Here is an 18,253-nt window from a genome sequence, read left to right on the forward strand (position 1 = left end):
GTACAACTACAACTTTGGAGATGTATCAATATTGCACAAGTAAACAGTAAATACATGGGTTGAAATGCTTTTACATAGTTGGGCTATAGCAGGATGTGAGCTTGAGTTCTTGATTTGTACACTCTGTTACTGAGGTTAGTTTTAAAGTAAACCTTGTACTAGAATCTGAACTGCTGCATTTGCAATGATGGGTTAGTAAAACCTGATATTCACCTCTTCAACAGTTCAGCATTTTTTAAGCAAGACAACCTACAACAATGTAATGCACCTCACTAAAACACAGACTGCTGTCGTGTGCTGTGAAAGGTGGTGTCATGGTATCAACAATGGCTCTTCTGCATATAGGTACATACTGTATGTGTGAAAAGACCTAAGGACACAGAATTATCAGACTGATAGACTGTGAATGTTTGGATGACTTCTGGTCAGTGCTAAATGTAAATAATGAAGGAGTTATTGCATCAAATACACATCTAAAAAAATTCTTGCATGTATGAGCCATGAGGACTTAAATATTGGCTTTCTGTAAAAACCAAGTTTGGATTCCTCAAATATCTAAACAATAGAGGATGTATTACATCCTATAAACAAGTTATTATACCTAAAACAAAGATTTGGATGTTGTATCTGTTTAACAAAATCACCCAAAATGGGTTATATATGTTGTGTTTGCTACTATTAAATACTTTGCTTACAGAGTGAAACCCTGGTTTGTAAGAGATGTGCTCACCCCTGCAAAATAAGAGCCTGATCCATCACCAGGGAGGGATTTAGGTCTACAATGGGGTCATGAGACCTGCTCTGTAAAATTCTGTGATACAGAAGCTTCCAGCCTGGACAGCAGGCATTGCTAAGTAAACCTTGTACTAGAATCTGAACTGCTGCATTTGCATTGATGGGTTAGTAAAACCTGATAAGTCCTGTGAGCCAAGTTACTGGATCTCATTGGATTCTGTGCATTTCAAGTGTTCTCTGAAATTTACTCTGGATACCTGTGAAAGGTTTGATTACAAACAGCTCAGCAGTGGTGGGGCTTGAACTAGCAACCATCTGATTACAAGTCAAGTACATTAACCACTGAGCTACCACTACCCACTTTAGGGCAGTAAGTAGACAGTAGGTTTCTTTCGGATTTAACTAAAGAATCTGTCAGAAGGTTTGGTAAGTAGATGTGACCCCTCAACATGAGCTGTCCCCATTCACAGGATTTTCGTGGGGTGCTGGACATCAGTCTGTGAAATGGCTTACTGTCTTTGCCATACGTACATTTTTTTTTTCATATTCATAATGGGATAAAATGTTCCAAAAATAAATGTCAGTTACTTTGGTGCTGATGTTTGGTTTTGATAGGTTTTGCAGGAGAAATACAGAGGGTGGCAGAACCACAGCATGGTTCATTACTTTAATGGCTTTGCGAGCCTTTGCTTTGAGAGATTTGGAAACTGTGTGAAACACTGGATAACGTTTAGTAACCCGTGGGTATGGCTCTTAAATTAACTGCACATAAAAGATGCATGTTACAGGATTATGTTACTCTGCTGAAATGTAATGATCGCTTGTGTGTTAGTCAGTGGCAGTAGAGGGATATAAAAAAAGGAGAACATGCTCCTGGCCTGAAGCACAGAGGCACTGCGGCCTACAGGGCCGCCCACAACATTATCAAGGTGAGACAACACATCCCTGTCCACATTGTTACATTTGCATTTGTGACATTTAGCAGATACTCTTATCCAGAGTAACTTTACAAAATTGCTGTAGTTTTCTATTCAGAAAAGTATGCTTAGCTACCCCAAATAGGTAAGTCCAGAAATACCCTTAAACTGGGATATTGCCAGAAACAAGTGTCAGTTCTGAAACCTAGATGGAAAGTAATGCGATAAAATGTTATAGCATACAAGGCAGTTTGAGTGTTATCACTAGCACTCAAATTGAATGCTATAAACAAGATGTAAAATCTTCAAGTACAAATATAAAATCTGCTTTTAAGTACATGATTAGTTTACAATTTAAATGATATTCATAGATATGATTTGCAATATAACAGTAACATTACTAGTGAGAACATAAAAGATCAATACAATACACTGTATGAATAATGTTTGATTCAGTTAGTAACAATTTGGTATTATCATCACCAGGCACATGCCAAGGTTTGGCATAAATATAAATCAGTGGCAAAGCAAACAAAATGGTAATTAGCTTCAACCTAAAGCTTTCTCCTTGACTTTTTATACTGTCAGTAATTTGTAAGTCATTTGAAAACATGCTGATCTGAGCTTCTGCCCTTCCTGCAGGTGTGGTGGGCATCTCTCTGTCTGGAGACTGGGGAGAGCCAGTGGACATCACTAGCAAGAAGGACATAGAAGCAGCTGAGAGATATGTCCAGTTCTACACGGGCTTCCACAGAGACTACCCTCAAGTCATGAAGGACTTCATAGTTTTTTATATATATATATATATATATATATATATATATATATATATATATATATATATATATATATATATATAAAAATAGATAGATAGATAGATAGATAGATAGATAGATAGATAAAATAAATAATTACATTTTAAAAAAGATTCATAACCTAGTAATAAACTTCTACTAAAGTCTTAATTCCAATTCTAGCAGTCATGTTACAGCAATTACCATACCATTATATTAACTCAGAAATATAAACAAAATTAGATACTTTTTAGTCAAAACAAGACCTTCAGGAACACATTTATTTCTAGTAGAGGTGATTACTCTCATGGATTCCTTATCAGACTACCTAAAATAAAAAAATAAAAAACAAGTACAGCTGCCAGTGTTCTTGAATAAAGCAAGAACAAATCCTTAGTTTGGCTCACAGTGTTACAAAACTAACTGCCCTTATCTATAAATCACTATATGGTTTAGGTCCAACATCTGATATGCTCCATCAATATGATCACTTGGAACTCATAAGTCATGCCTTAGGGGAACACTTAGCTTCTATGCTGCTCTTAGATGGAACAATGAGTGCCCTGATGTTAGCCCTTTTATACTGAAAACCTGCCAGTTTCATCAAGGTTTTGGTTAGGCCTAGGGCTGTCAGCTAAAGTATTGCACTGCCATTCTGTCTTGAGCCCATATTTCTTATTTGTTTAATAATTTTATGTATTTTATTGTTTTGGGTTTTTTTTTTTTACTTTAGATTTCAGTTTTTATACTTTTCATTTGCAAAGTACCTTGATTTGCTATGAAATATACAATGTTATGAAATATGCAATATTAATTAACTTGCTTTTCCCTGCCTTGCCATTTTACAGAGATTAATGAGGAGGAATTCAGTTCTAATTCAGAAGATATTTGATTTCTTTCTGTCCCAGGGAGGAAGAGCAGTGAGCAGGACCTGGGAGCATCTCGCCTGCCAACCTTCTCTGCTCAGAAAAGAATTACATTAAGGGCACCTGTGGCTTCCTGGGGGTGGGACACTTCACTACGCGCTACATCACCCAGAAGACCTTCCTCCCAGGCCAAACCAACACCTACTTTACTGATCGACACTTGGCAGAGCTGGTGGGCCCCCGCTGGCCTGATCCTGGCTCTCAGTGGCACTACTCTGTGCCGTGGGGCTTTCACTGCATGCTCAGCTTTATCAAGGTGTAGAATGGTTTAGCCCCGTCCTCCTTACTGCTGGGATCTTTATGGAGATCCATACTCACCAAATCAATTGTCCTGCCAATCCAGACACCTTCTACATTCTATATGTAGCTCCCTTTTGTTTGCCATTTTCTTACAGTGCTAAAATAGACTGCATTATGAAACCAAAAACTACAGTCAAAATAATGGCACAATGACAGGTGTTCATGTTCAGTTTTGTATTTGGTTACTTCTGTAGACTCAGTATGGGAATCCAAAGATCTATATCACTGAAAATGGAGTCTCTGAGATGATGATGTGCACAGAACTGTGTGATGATTGGAGGATACAGTATTACAAGGACTACATCAACGAGATGCTTAAAGGCAAGGCCCTGGCCAAGTGGCTGTGAAGGGCTACACGGCCTGGTCTCTGCTGGATATGTGTGAATGGGACGAAGGCTACTACGAAAGCTCAGGCCTGTACTATGTGGACTTCAGGAATAAGAATAAATCACACTACCCTAAAGCCTCTGTTCAGTACTACAAACGCATCATCAACTCCAGTGGATTCCCTAACCAACGAGAGGTACTAGCACAGGCTTCCTCTGTTCTGGTGGAGCAGATCACTTAGAGCTCAGAATGCATTCCCTATAAACTGGATGCAAGTAACTGCAAAGGTTTACTTCCTAAAGACCTTTATTGCAAATACATATGACTCACGAGATTTAATACACAATAGCCATTTTGACCCTCCAGTGCTGACTTCATAGACAGATGAATAAGTACAATTACTGTATTACTGAACGCCTAATGGGCTGTCTAGCATGTTTGGTTCATATGCCCACAGCGGGACTGAAGGATGTGCTCTCAATGGTCGTTGACAGGTTGAAAACTGGAGGAGAGAAGCCACAGAGACATGTACAAGCAGCAACCAGATTCCGGCTGCAGGTCAGTACCTCTCCACAAGCCTATTGTCACATACGATCAGAGGACAATAATGACGAGCAGAACAAAACAAAAAGCAAAAATCATTTAAGCAATATAGAAAGCAGAATTGATTAATATTGATTGTTGCCAATTTCTCTTCATTTTCCATGTAGTCATTTATGTTAGCAGGGGACAGCCACGCAAAGCAAAAGGACTGAGAGACTGACATACGTGTTGTGGGGGGACGGGGCCACGCAGAGTATTGTAAGACTCTCAAGAAGGGGTTTTTGTTGGTTTGTTTTGTTAGCCCCTCCAGCTACACAGTTAGATCCAAGCAAAATAAGGACTTTGCAAAGATGTCAAAGGTTTGCTTGGTACATGATGAAATTTAGGCACTAGGGTACACGTCAGAGTAAATATGTTCTTTTTGGCTTGGCAAGCTTCTTGCGTTATCTTGGAAAGCCTCAAAAGAACTCTGTGTGGTCCACTCACATGAATGTGGTGTCTGAGCCAGCCCACACTTGGCCTTCCCATGGATGTGGGAGGCCAGAATGTCTAGCAGTCCAGGCCAGCTTCACAAACCACTTGATACTGAGCTGAGCAACTTTAAGTTGGACAGCAATGTTAAATCTCATCAATCTTTCTATATGAAGTTGGTACTTGCCGTAGGGGAGAAAGAAAAAAAAAAAAATCAATAAATAACTGAACCAAAAGTGAACTGAGCAAAAAACTGCTTTGCTCTGGCTTTAACTGTAAGCAAGAGCTCTTTGGGGAATATTCTGATGGCTGTGGCCCAGTCGTAAACCTGCTCCTGTCAAGAGAGCTTTACTCAACTTCAGGCAGTCATTTATGTATAGTAAGGTTACTTCCTGGATACTACTGTTACTCTCCATGAAATGCCCATCACCTATGGACTTATGAGACAATGTTAGTTATGGTAACAGTACTGGCACATGGCAGACATTCTTTATGAATGGGTCATAAAAACACTAGAGGTGTAGTGTTCCAGGAAAGGCTAATCTAAGACTGTTGTGAAATTCTCTCTGCTGTTATATAACTATATACTGTTATATAACTACTGTTATCTCTCTATTGGACAGAGGTACTGTATCTCTCAAAGGATTAAAGTGTCCTGATTCCACCCTACGGTCATTTTTCTTTTCATTAGAGGAACAGCAGAGAACAGCTGCCAGTATTCTCAGACTTATTTATTGTAAGCCATCACACATACTTGTAACAGAACCAGCTGATGGGCATCTGACTAAAAAGCACAAACTGAGTGCACAGCCTTATAAAGGCATATCTCAAGCTAAGCTAACATTTTTCTGATAGTCCATAAAGGTAGAATCAGCAGTTTTATCAAAAATTAGACAAAAAGGTAGCCGTTTTTTTTTTTTTTTTTTTTAACTGAACAGCAAAACAACCTCAGCTTCTGTTCAGACTTTCTTCTAAAGCTATGTGCATACATAACTGCCAGGTAAGTAGTAATGCATTCTTATCTTAGGGGTCGTACACTAAGATAGTGGTCGTACAAATTTGTTTTCCGCTCCAGTTACAGTGCCAATGGTAGGCACAGGAAATAGATTTTACCTCTGAGAATTTATTTTATTGACAGCTACCAGAATGTGAAGCGAGCGTCACCAAATATTACAAAAAGTGCTCTGGCATAAAATTACTGACCCTACCTTTAACAGTGTGTGCTTTCATAACAGTTTGAATTTGAAAAGCTACAGACTCTAAATGATCTGTTTTGAATAAGTTGTGCCAGAGTAAACTGGTTTGCTATGGTAATGATATTGTAATGCTGCTTTATTGTGCATGTGTGTAACAGATCCCTTGACTAGCCACATGGAGATGGTAACGGAGATTGTGCTCCCCACCATTTGTGTCCTCTGTATTCTGATGATGGCAGTTGTTTTAATGCTCCTCTTTACAAGATGCAACGAGCATGTCTGACCTCATAGAGATTACCAAATAATGAAAGCACAGGCATGCAGGAGCTCGGCAGCGTTTACCCATACCTATAGGAACCTGAATTATACATTCGCTCTAGATTCATTTGAGATAATTCAAAAGTTGTTGCTTTGTAAATGCTTGAAGTTTAGCTTTACAACCATTTCTATGATTTCATCATAGTGGAATACTGAACATATACAAATAACATTAAGATACAATACCAAATATTGTAACTAAAATGCTAATTATTGCATATACAATTTCCTTATTACAAACAAATCAGTGTACAGACAATTTTTTTAATTGACAGACCTCTTAACCAAAGCTGGCCAGGCTACAGCACACCATAGTTCTGAAATAAGCAGTCTTCTCATTCTCTGTACTCAATGACTCTTCCAGTGGTGGATCTAAAAGGCATCAGTCAAAATGAGTGACCCACCCCTTTCAAATATACAAGGTTTACATCAGGTGGACATCTAGAACATTTAAATCTATAGAATTTAGCAGATGCTCTTGTCCAGAGCAGCTTGCAGGCGTATTATTCCAGTGAAGGAATAAAGAACAAAATTAGACATACTGTAGGTTCCCGGGAGCCATATGCATAAAGAAGGTGTAGGGCTTCACCTGAGTCAAAGGTGACGTGATCCACCAGAGGCCTATCACTGAGATGAAATGTGGTCTTGACCTCTCGTGACCCCTGGCCGCTGGACACCACTACTCCCCAGGAAGATGGCTGCTCCCTTAAAAAAAAAAAAAAAAAGGAGAGAGAAATCCCACATGCGTAATGTGATTCACCATGTAAAATATTCGATTTTACTAAACAGCGCACACCTTTCACTTTTGGAAACCAAGCCATAATAGATTATGCATATTCTTACGTCTGATAGAAGTGGCTGATGAGAGCAGGTTTGATTTGCATTTCAAATATATGCTCTTCATCATAAGGTGCTGTTTTGTAGTACTGCAAGCATGACCTAGATTAAAACACACACACCACAGTTGACATAAATCTGATATTACTAATAAATACTTAAAGAAAAAAAGTTGACAGCACAAGCAGGTAAATGACGATGTGAACAAGTGACTGACTGAGTGAAGAAAAAGAGGCGCTCGTGTGGAAGGCTGAGAAAGCTACTGCAGGTGCCCAGGATCTCCAGCAGGTGGTGCAGTTTCCTCAGTCTCATCACCTGCTCCTGCAGGTCCACCTCGCTGCTCAAGTAGTAACTCTGAACATCATCAATCATGCAAAAATACAGCACAGTGACTGTCAAAGCCCTGCTGTTCACATTATACGCTCACCGATAGATGCTACCACAGATATCCAAAGGTGAAGAACTCACCAGATGGTTGAGAGTTGTCAGCTCCTTCCCTGGCAAAGGCAAAAAAACACAACCAAGTTTTTATTTGTAATGTTTGATAGCTCTACATAAAACGGAGCTCCCACTTCTATAGCTACTCATAACATGAATTCACTGATCGACACTTGGCAGAGCTGGTGGGCCCCCGCTGGCCTGATCCTGGCTCTCAGTGGCACTACTCCGTGCCGTGGGGCTTTCACTGCATGCTCAGCTTTATCAAGGTGTAGAATGGTTTAGCCCCGTCCTCCTTACTGCTGGGATCTTTATGGAGATCCATACTCACCAAATCAATTGTCCTGCCAATCCAGACACCTTCTACATTCTATATGTAGCTCCCTTTTGTTTGCCATTTTCTTACAGTGCTAAAATAGACTGCATTATGAAACCAAAAACTACAGTCAAAATAATGGCACAATGACAGGTGTTCATGTTCAGTTTTGGATATTTGGTTACTTTTGCAAAGGCTAAAAGCATGTATATGTAATGTTAGATAGCTCTACATAAAATGGAGCTCCAACTTCTATAGCTTCTCATAACATGAATTTCAATTATCGACTCACTCAGAAAATAATTATGAAACGCATACTTTAGACTGTGTTAGCCATTATAAAAAATAAATTTAAAAAACAGCCCACATTAGGTCTTCTCTGTTATACCAGCAAACCAAAGATCCCAAAAAAGCCCTTAAAATTGCCCAAGCTGATAGACTAATGAGTCTCATTACCGACAAGGTAGTTGATGTAATCTTTCCGCATTTTGTCTAGGCCCAGCTCCAGCAGCATGATGGCGGGGGTGTGACCTGCGAGGAGCACCGGCTCCACCTGGTGCTGGTATGACTTCACTATCAGTTCACTCAGAGAACTGCTGCTGTCCCTGTGGACCTGCACGCACGCACGCACGTGAACACACTTTACACTGCAACCAATTCTTTAAATGTCCATGAAGGAGAGCATGGAGTCACACTCAGAAAGGATCTTGGTTTTTGTGGGCCCATTTTTAAAAGGGGAGTGAAAAAAGGCCAGAAAGCACTTCCACAGTCATAACATTTCTACCATTTACAACAAATATCAAATTACACAGACATCCAATGTACATACCCAAGGTTTAATCTGACCAAATCGCACAGCTTTAATGACTAAATTCAGAGAGTCTGTTATGTCTTGATATGATGTCACACCTGCCAAAAGAAAGACATGGGTTGTGTAAAGGATTTGAAAATCATCACTTCTGCTTTTTCTCAGAACTAATAAATCTAAATCAAACTCACTCTTCCTCATCTTCTCCCAGAGATGTTCTGTAAAATCCAGGTCTCCTCTCTCAATTTGCATGGTGTTGAAACCTATTACTGAGTCTGTTTTAGTCTTCTGGTTCTATTTCAATCAGATCAGTTTAGATTAGATAAAATTAACCACGAAGGCCACGGTGGCCTTCCACTTAATACATAAACTGCAGACTTAGATTTCAATTATTACCTCAGATCCTTTTAAAGTCTGGCCTGGAACTGCATTTGCAATGTTCTCTAGCTCTGCAGGGAAAAGACCAAGAGCATTAACCTCTAAGGGATAATGTTCTGGTTAACTCTACACCGATGTCAAAGTTTACCCTCAATAAGCGATCTGGTCAAGTCCACTGCAGACTGCGTCACCAGCGGCTCCAACCACTCAATCTCCCCAGTCCTTAAGCCTTCGGCCAGAGTCTGAAAGAAAGAAAAAATGGCTGTTAGTCACAAACATGGATGACAGTGGGCCAGTTCTGTAGAACAAATGATTGTACTGCATTGACAGAGACAGGCAAACACTATCAATATGCACTGACCCCACTCACAAACTAATACAGCACCTGAACGAAACAGGTCCACTGAGTACATAACACTTCATTAAGATGCCGTAAAGGTTATGGTAATGTTAGCTTTCAGCAACAACCTGGCAGAGGCTAAGGCACACTTTACATGCATTTACAATAACATTTTATTCCAATGGCCTGTCTGGGTCACACATACCAATAGGAATTCTAGCTCTCTGTAGGTCTGAAACATTGGGCTCCTGATATCTCCAGCTGCCACTTTGATATGCTGCACACAGCAAGAAAAGATAAATAAAAGCAAACCATAAATTGAAGCCCTGTCAGCATGTGGTAATGATGACTACAAACAATGACAATTAGGCAAAATCAAGCAAGAAAAAAAAAAAAAAAAGAGTGACAGTCAACAAAAACAACAAATGGTCAGGTCTCAGGTCAAATATAGCACAATAAATACATTTACCAAAGTGACTGCAGATGATAGAGGAGGGGTCTCCAGCATCTTCTCTACGTCGTTCCATCTGAAGCTGGCCGTTACGCTGCTCTGAGAGTCAATAACAATGCTCTCCTCCTTCACTGAGCAGAAGAGATTGTACTCAGCCCAGCCTTTTGTCAACACCTACAGGAGACAGTCACATAAACATAAAACACATGGCAATGGCTGGGAACTTTAGCCCTTATTGAAGAAAACGAAAACACTGCGATATATTACAGTCGAGGAATGGAGTCTGTTCTGATGTTCTTGCTTGAGTTTATCCATCGTGATACAAGAGGCTGCATCCACTGCTGCGCCTGAATGAAACATGACTCGAAAAGTAAGCAAGACCTCAGGAAGCAAACCTGAATACCTGAGATGTCAACACGTTTCTCCTGCAATGCTCTCAACATTAAGGTCTAGCACTACCTTTGCAACTGACTGAATAGAGCTTTACAGCTGTAGCTTTGCTGCCAGCATAGACTGTCTCCGACCCCAACCAGGAAGTGCCAGCAGGGTCCTGCATGTCACAGCGTATCCAGAGAGGGTGTAGGACATGTGCCCCCACCTGGGACATGTTGGGGTTCTGACACATGGTGTACCATGACAGCAGCTGCCTGTTCAGCGAGAGGAACATGTGCAGCCTTTAAATAAACTCAAAGTCTAGTTAAATTAAAAGTCAAGTGCTTCAACAAATATATAAATTAACTAAAACTGTCTTTCACCGTGCTCTGTTGATCGTGAGTGGGAGTGGCCCGATGTCTTGCTGCTGCAGTTTAACAGGCACTCCTTCGAAACTGGTTTCTTCTGTGCTTTCTGAATCCTCACGCCCAGTTTGCGGTGGCTTTACAAAATATACCATTTAGTAATTAAGAAATCGAAAATGTACATTTTTACATTGTTCATGGTATCGTACCATTTTTTCACAGATGAAGACAGGCTGGATTCCTTCAGTTATACTGAGCAGAGGTTCATCTGTGCGTTTTGATATTCTAATATCCTCCTGTAATACCAGGAAAGTCATAAAATAATTGCTCTGCATAATAAGACAAATCATTACAAATAAACGCATTAACCTTATTCTCTTTAACAAGCAGAAGAGGTTTCACATATATTTAGACTATTCAGTTCTACCTGATGGAACCAGTCATCTTTGGAGGCATCCTGGCATAACCTGGTACAGAAATACAACAACGTATTAATGAAAATTATTACTTAAGCAACAGTGTTTTACATAACAACACATCCAATTTTTCGTAATGTCAGTTAGCTAACTAGCTAGTTAGGTGTGCCAATTTAAAACTAATTAATAACTAATTTAACTAATTAACTAATTAATAACTAATAACCAAACTAGGTTAAATTGCAACTTAAACTGCTAGTTAGCTAACGCTAGTTTGTTTGGAGCAAAACTACAAAAGAAACAACATTCAGTAAAACCACTTACTTTAGAAACTGAATGAAGCCGTTCGCTTCAGAAATGATCGTAGTTCTCATTCCAGTTATCTCACAATAACTGCGTTTATAAAGACTGTGCTTATAAAGTCTGAAGAATTTAATCACCAGGGAAAATATTTCTTTTGCCCGCCGTATTACGTCAACAAGGTCATAAGCCATTAGTTCCCACCCATAGTAATACGTTATACAGCATTTTTTTTTTCTGATGTGGTAAAATATTTTATTATAACTTAAAATTAGATGTTTTAAGTAAATACTTTAGTTTCGTAGCTAACTAAATACATTATATAAATAATAGGCGGAATTGCGGAAAGTAGTCCGGCCGACACGTCTTTCATCCGCTAGTCCGCCTGAAGGGTACATAGACCCCAACATGAATATTCATTTTTTCTGATTTTCAGCTAAAGAGCGCTTTTTTCTTTTAATTTCAGGTTATGTATTATCATCTTATGACAACATTGCATATAAATTCCAAGCACACAACATAAAGCTGATGGATTAGGCTGCGGGCGGAAGTGATCCGTTGTCGGATGTATATGATAATGTAGTTGTGCGGCAGTCTTCCTTTTCTTCCGTGGCCGCCATTGAGTGTGGAGCGTGGTTCCTGGCGAGCCGTGAATTCTTTTAAGTATGGTAAGTGTAAGTTCTGTTCTTGTGTGATTTGGAGTATGAAAGTAACGTTATAGTGTGACTATTAGGATTCTATTGCGCAAGTGAAACTTGTACGGAGTGTTGTGGGAGATGAAACGTATTGTAAGGCCGGGAGACGGGAGCCATTTTGGAAATTTGAAGGGTTTTACCAAACTACACGTGTGACTAATTGGCGCTTACTGGCTAGCTAAGTTAGTTGCGTTTGTATTCTGGTAGTATGTTGGGTTAGTTTAATATGTCAGTCAACATCATTATTCTGAGAATGTAGCTGTCCATGTTTTCGAACGCAGTTTCTTGACTCTAGCGAGCCTAGAGTCAAGGAGTGATGGAGTGATGACGATAATGGTGACTGAGCGCAAAAAAATGAACCTAAGCGATTGTTGATCATAGAATAAAAATCTGCTTTAATTTTCCCTTTTCAGGCTTGTGCCCGACCATTAATTTCGGTCTATTCCGAGAAGGGTGAGACTTCAGGCAAAAATGTGGTTTTGCCTGCCGTATTCAGGGCCCCCATTCGCCCAGATATTGTGAACTTCGTGCATACCAACATGCGCAAAAACAAGCGTCAGCCGTATGCCGTCAGCGAATTGGCAGGTAAGTTTTCATCTGAACTATCAGGAAGTGTTATCTGGTCCTGTTTTAATCATTGTCTCTTAAGATACTACCATGTAGCAAACTTTGATAGGGCAATGTTTCCATACCTAGTATAATTGTTTTGCTTGCCTTGTATCTTTGGGGTGCTGGAAAGTTAAATGGAGTTTTCTTTACCAGGTCACCAGACCAGTGCCGAGTCCTGGGGCACAGGCCGTGCTGTGGCCCGTATTCCCAGAGTGCGTGGTGGCGGTACGCACCGCTCTGGCCAGGGTGCCTTTGGAAACGTATCCTTGTCATGGTGTGGTGTGAAACCATGTAAAATATGACACCATAGAAACGTGTATGGCACGGACACTTGCAGTGATGGTGTAATTTGCGTCTTACGCTGCGCACAGCGACAGTTGCCTGCTGTCACATGCTGGCGCTGACGGCTGACGAATGCCAAGTCTGAGCAGGTATAGGGGAAGCCCAAGAAACTGGTTCTTGTTCGCGTAGTGTTGTGCCCATCCTCTAGTGCAGTGAATTGGCCCTTGACCGGAGTGTAGATGTGCCGTGGTGGTCGCATGTTTGCCCCCACTAAGACCTGGCGCCGTTGGCACAGAAGGATCAATGTCACCCAGAAGCGCTATGCCATCTGTTCTGCCCTGGCTGCCTCTGCCCTCCCTGCCCTGGTCATGGCCAAAGGTGAGCAAGAGATTGTGGTGAGATTAACTAACTTTAAAATGAGATTCAGTCATTTGTCTATTTACTATTAATTAATAGTCAGTCTTTTTGGAAAGTGTTCTCATAAGGCCCTGGATTCTGAAATGCAGCATAATTGCACTGTTGACTGAGTGGGTTGCCATTACTTGGTATCCTTCCATCATTTGGGTGCTAGATAAGCCTCAGTTAGCAGAAGGGCCGGGCCACATGACTGGTGCTTCCCTTTCGAAGGCTGAGAACAAATCTAAAATGTTCTAATTGTTCCTTTTTATAGTAAGGCATGAACTTGTTGCAAATGTTGTATAGGTCACCGCATTGAGGAGATTCCTGAGGTCCCACTTGTCGTTGATGACAAAGTTGAGGGATACAAAAAGACCAAGGAGGCAGTGCTTCTGCTGAAGAAACTCAAGGCATGGAATGACATCAAGAAGGTAACGCGTTTGTTCAGTTTTGTAGGATTGTTGGTGCGTGTGGTCAGATTTGTTGTACCTCAGTTTTCAGTACCACTCATTGTTGCATAAATTGATCAACAGGTTTACGCCTCTCAACGCATGCGTGCCGGCAAGGGTAAAATGAGAAACCGTAGACGTATACAGCGTAAGGGGCCATGCATCATCTTCAACGAAGACAGTGGTGTCACGAAAGCCTTCAGAAATATCCCAGGTATGGTGGGAAATAATTTGTGAGTTTTAACCATTCAGGTCATCCACCATGCTGTGATGAATTTCACTTCTGGTCCGTGTTTATGAACCATGTGATCTATAGTGGAAGTGCTGAGGTAGCAGGCTCGAGGAATCGAGACCAACATGTCTGCTGTGGAAACTTGAATTACTTAATATTTTCTTTTTGCCATTAGGTGTCACACTCCAGCGAGTGAGCAAACTGGACCTCCTGAAACTAGCCCCTGGTGGTCACATCGGCCGTTTTTGCATCTGGACTGAGAGTGCATTCCGCAAACTGGATGATCTGTACGGCACCTGGCGCAAACCATCCACCCTCAAGGTGGACTACAAGTGAGTTTTCCATCTCAGTTGGGGTGTTGGTTCCAAAGACCCAGCACATGTCCCTTTCTCCGCTACAGTGATGAGCTTCCACTTCTGGTCCGTGTTTATGAGCACCATGACTTGTTAAGAAGTTCTGAGTCAGTTTGGGCTTCAGTTGCTGTCATGAGTCACTTCAGTTTAGCTCTCAGTGGTTCATTTCTTTTAATACATTTGTCTGTCCTCTTAGTTTGCCAATGCATAAAATGACCAACACAGACCTGGCCAGAATCCTGCAGAGTGAGGAAATACATAAGGCACTTCATGCTCCCACGTAAGTATTCGCACACATGATGCTGCATAATTCTTGTTGGGTACTGGTGACTGAGATCAGTGAGCTGTTTGCCCACATCTTGGCAATTGGCTTTTGTAGTAGAAAGATCGAGCGCAGAGTGCTGAAGAAGAACCCTCTGAAGAACCTGCGAATAATGATGAAGCTCAACCCTTATGCCAAGACTGCGCGCCGCCGTGCCATCCTTCAGCACAAACCAGAGGTGGGTGTTCAGTCTCAACGAGCACGATGCACTTTCCCCCCTGTTGACCAAACCTTGTACTAAATACACCTTATTATGAATTAATCCAAGTCAGTGACATGCTTCCTCTTTCCAGATCAAAGCTAAAATGCTGAAGCCCAAGAGGAAGGTAAAGAGGGTTAAGAAGGCCAAGAAGCCAGCAGCAGTTCCAGCGACTCAGTAGAGCTCTGATCACATGCTTGCAGTGTGCAGTCCTCATAGTGGTTCCCAACAATAAACCTTTACCTGGAAAGTGAAAATTGTCTGGACCAGTCTTATGCGCTATAATAATTTCTTCACGTTTTCCTTTGAGAGCCTTACAGTTGAACATCTGTCTGCAAGGTGAATGTGTGTTTCTGATTAAACTTTGATGCAGTTTAATGTAACAAAGTGAGAAATCAAAGTTGTGGGGAGAATTTATATTGTTTTATCCAAATTTTATAGGACCGGTTTTAAATGCGAAAAATCACATCAAGTCCTGACGATGCAGAAAATGTCCATTTGTTGTGTAGTGGTTCAGTTCTTGGGGCTGTACAGTTAAAAAATGAGTAAAGCTCAATTCTTATGATGGCTTTTGTTTTTATACACAAATGCGTTGAATACTGCACATTCTATTCCAAATCAAAACATTAGTTGAGATTAATAATTTACAGAAAGTGAAAATGGAATATTAGGCTGTTCAAAAAATGCTATGCGCCTTTTTCATAACAAACTAACATTTACTGTAAAGTGAAGTGCTTTTAATATTTAACTTTTCTGTGCCTCACTAAATACTTGGTTGTATAACCACTATTTCTGAGACCTGCTTCACATTTTACATTTACAGCATTTAGCTGATGCTTTTATCCAAAGCAACTTAAAATTATGACTGAGTACATCTTGAGCAATTAAGGGTTTGCTTGGGCCCTAAATGGCAACTTCGCAGTGCTATGGCTTGAACCAGCAACTTTCCAATTACAAGTCAACTACCTTAACCACCAGGATTGTACTACATTCCAAAATTCATCTGCATTTATTGGTTTTGCCTCAGAAATGGAATTTTTCATGTCATTCCACAAGTTTTCTTTTGTATTAAGGTCTGCAAGTTTGGCTGACCACTCCCTAACAGTCTTGTTTGTCAGGAACCAAGATGTTGCATGTTTACTTGGGTGTTCAGGGTCATTGTCTTGCTGAAACATGCATTTCAAGGGAATTTCCTCTTTGGCTTAAGGCATCATGATCTCTTCAAGTATTTTGATGTATTTAAACTGATCCAGGATGCCTGGTATGCAATTAATAGGTTTGGCACTGCAGGATGAGAAACATCCTCATATGATGCTTGTGTTACCATGATTCACTGTTCACAGTGTACTGTGGCTTGAATTCAGTGTTTGGGGGCTGTCTGACAAACTGAAAAGTTTTGCTTTCATCGGTCCACAAAATGTTGCACCATTTCTCTTTAGGCCAGTCGATGTGTTTTTTGGCAAATTATAAGCTTATAAGCACATGCTGTTTTTGTAACAATAGGACTTTGCAATGGCTCCTTTCTGTCAGCTTGGCTTCACATAGGTGCCTTCTAATTGTTACAATATTCACAGGTAACTTGAGAGCTTCTTTGATCTCCCAGGAGCTGATCATTAGCTGAGTGTTTGTGATTTTGGCTATTCTTTCATCCATTTGAATGGTAGTTTTCCATTTTCTTCCATGTCTGTCTGCTTTTGGTTGCCATTTTAAAGCATTTGAGATCATTTTCTGCACTTGTTTGTTTTCCCCTCTCCAATCAACTTTTTAATCAAAGTACTCTGTTCTGTACAAGAACAACATGTGGGATGACCTAGTTTACTTTTTTTTTTTTTTAAGAGAAAAATGCTCTAACCAGTATGCACATCTGCTGCTTTCATCCTTTAACAAGGGCCACCTGTTTGACACCTGTTGTTTTACAGAAGGAACGACCTCACTAATTGAACTTCATGCCCCTTTTAGTTTATTATTCAATTACACAGAATCAGCAGCATGCAAGTCATGACTGTTGGGTCTGTTGGTTTTTTTTATTACTCTACTACACCTATTAGTAAATGTTTTGCCATGTAGAAATATAATTTCTACCAAAAACAGTGATTGATCTGGTTAGTGATCTTAGGTTACTATTATTTTGAACACAACTATATACTGCTTCTCCCCCTGAACTATATAAAGCAGCAACAGTGTAAGGTGCTGAGATTGAATAATGCAGTACACAAAACCATTGATTAATAACCTGTTTAGCAGAGTTTGTGTGGATGTCCTGCGTAATGTAATGCATTACTACTGTTTTTTTTTTTTTCTCTCATGGGTGTTAAGTTGGAGTAATTGAATTGTACCCCTGCTACCTGCACGGTAGCTCATCATAAAGATACGTAAAGATGCAAGTTTTTCTAGAACGAGCTAAAAAAAAAAAAAGGCTAAAATGGAGGTTGGGTGAGAGAAAGTGACTGAATGGAAGTGCCACATCTCTGTATTGCATACAGCTCAACATCTTTTGCCCAGCTGAATTGGCATGCACCATCTTTTCTTACCTAGCCACAATCTTAAACCATACTAAACTGGTTGCTGTAAAAGTTATATATAGAGGTAGTCAAAATTACAACAAAGTACTCGAGCTTCCAGACAAACGGGACATTTTAGGTAGAAATTCTTCATCATCTGTGCAAGCAAAGGGTGTAAATATAGGGTGCATAAATAATTGAGTGAAAGATTGCAGCCACTTGCCTGACATTGATCTACATTATGAGACATCTTTTACAGTTAAACACCTGTTTGTAACAGTTATGGTCAGTTGTTTTAAAGGATTATATATATATATATATATATATATATATATATATATATATATATATATATATATATATACACACACACATTATATATATGTGTGTGTATATATATGTGTATATAATAAATATACTTATATAATGATTAGTTTCTTAGTTATTGTCTTATTTAGGCTGTGTTAGAATGTGTTGCTTTATTATCTTAATTTCTGATTTTATTTGGAATGGATATCCAAATTCATCAACAGTGTGGCGTTTGAGTGGTTATTTTTAGCTCCCAAGCACAGTCTGCCTGAACAGTAAATGGACCCCAAAATTAATATTCATTCTTCTGATTTTCAGCTAAAGAGCGTTTTTTTTTGTTTTTTTTTTTATTTCAGGT

General features: G+C 40.0%; 3 protein-coding genes and 4 non-coding genes across 7 annotated transcripts; 6 read left to right on the plus strand and 1 right to left on the minus strand.

The window, feature by feature from the left end:
- Positions 1 to 53: 53 nt before the first annotated feature.
- lctlb (lactase-like b) lies at positions 54 to 6,492 on the plus strand. Its single transcript, XM_035524936.2, is given in 12 exon segments — positions 54 to 1,479; positions 1,568 to 1,588; positions 1,590 to 1,664; positions 2,139 to 2,170; positions 2,172 to 2,191; positions 2,295 to 2,436; positions 3,353 to 3,405; positions 3,408 to 3,628; positions 3,867 to 3,998; positions 4,001 to 4,195; positions 4,494 to 4,557; positions 6,368 to 6,492. Coding segments are annotated over 12 exon segments (1,170 nt in total). The 5' UTR covers positions 54 to 1,389.
- Positions 4,223 to 11,909, minus strand: zwilch (zwilch kinetochore protein). Its single transcript, XM_026999481.3, has 18 exons — positions 11,573 to 11,909; positions 11,260 to 11,299; positions 11,042 to 11,128; positions 10,851 to 10,969; positions 10,555 to 10,742; positions 10,363 to 10,442; positions 10,114 to 10,269; positions 9,850 to 9,921; positions 9,453 to 9,546; positions 9,323 to 9,375; positions 9,118 to 9,220; positions 8,948 to 9,027; positions 8,575 to 8,731; positions 7,833 to 7,861; positions 7,582 to 7,718; positions 7,371 to 7,466; positions 7,117 to 7,232; positions 4,223 to 6,899 (listed from the first exon to the last, which is right to left on the minus strand). Exons 1-18 carry the CDS (start codon positions 11,740 to 11,742, stop codon positions 6,808 to 6,810), a joined length of 1,869 nt encoding a protein of 622 aa, XP_026855282.2. The 5' UTR covers positions 11,743 to 11,909; the 3' UTR covers positions 4,223 to 6,807.
- Positions 11,910 to 12,074: 165 nt separating this feature from the next.
- Positions 12,075 to 15,342, plus strand: rpl4 (ribosomal protein L4). Its single transcript, XM_026999483.3, has 10 exons — positions 12,075 to 12,216; positions 12,657 to 12,828; positions 13,006 to 13,112; positions 13,374 to 13,512; positions 13,837 to 13,961; positions 14,064 to 14,193; positions 14,387 to 14,543; positions 14,761 to 14,844; positions 14,944 to 15,064; positions 15,180 to 15,342. The coding sequence occupies exons 1-10, from the start codon at positions 12,214 to 12,216 to the stop codon at positions 15,264 to 15,266; spliced, it is 1,125 nt and encodes a 374-aa protein (XP_026855284.1). The 5' UTR covers positions 12,075 to 12,213; the 3' UTR covers positions 15,267 to 15,342.
- On the plus strand, positions 13,185 to 13,282 carry LOC113570912 (small nucleolar RNA SNORD16). Its single transcript, XR_003409939.1, has one exon. It is a non-coding gene; the product is annotated as a small nucleolar RNA SNORD16 (small nucleolar RNA).
- On the plus strand, positions 13,646 to 13,774 carry LOC113570908 (small nucleolar RNA SNORA35). The gene has a single exon (XR_003409935.1). It is a non-coding gene; the product is annotated as a small nucleolar RNA SNORA35 (small nucleolar RNA).
- LOC113570911 (small nucleolar RNA SNORD18) lies at positions 14,242 to 14,311 on the plus strand. Its single transcript, XR_003409938.2, has one exon. It is a non-coding gene; the product is annotated as a small nucleolar RNA SNORD18 (small nucleolar RNA).
- Positions 14,606 to 14,675, plus strand: LOC113570909 (small nucleolar RNA SNORD18). The gene has a single exon (XR_003409936.1). It is a non-coding gene; the product is annotated as a small nucleolar RNA SNORD18 (small nucleolar RNA).
- Positions 15,343 to 18,253: the final 2,911 nt, after the last annotated feature.

The sequence above is a fragment of the Electrophorus electricus genome, chromosome 6 (genome assembly GCF_041902795.1).
Source record: "Electrophorus electricus isolate QZ-2024a chromosome 6, ASM4190279v1, whole genome shotgun sequence".
Taxonomy (NCBI): Eukaryota; Metazoa; Chordata; class Actinopteri; order Gymnotiformes; family Gymnotidae; genus Electrophorus; species Electrophorus electricus.

Coding starts and splice junctions, on each gene's coding strand:
- zwilch (XM_026999481.3), bottom strand. CDS start 11,742: ATGGCTTATGACCTTGTTGACGTAATACGGCGGGCAAAAGAAATATTT. Junction 11,129..11,259: donor AAGATGACTGGTTCCATCAG/GTAGAACTGAAT, acceptor CTGGTATTACAG/GAGGATATTAGAATATCAAA. Junction 7,467..7,581: donor CGCCTCTTTTTCTTCACTCA/GTCAGTCACTTG, acceptor GTTTTAATCTAG/GTCATGCTTGCAGTACTACA.
- rpl4 (XM_026999483.3), top strand. Junction 13,113..13,373: donor GCCAGGGTGCCTTTGGAAAC/GTATCCTTGTCA, acceptor ACCGGAGTGTAG/ATGTGCCGTGGTGGTCGCAT. Junction 14,845..14,943: donor AAGGCACTTCATGCTCCCAC/GTAAGTATTCGC, acceptor TGGCTTTTGTAG/TAGAAAGATCGAGCGCAGAG.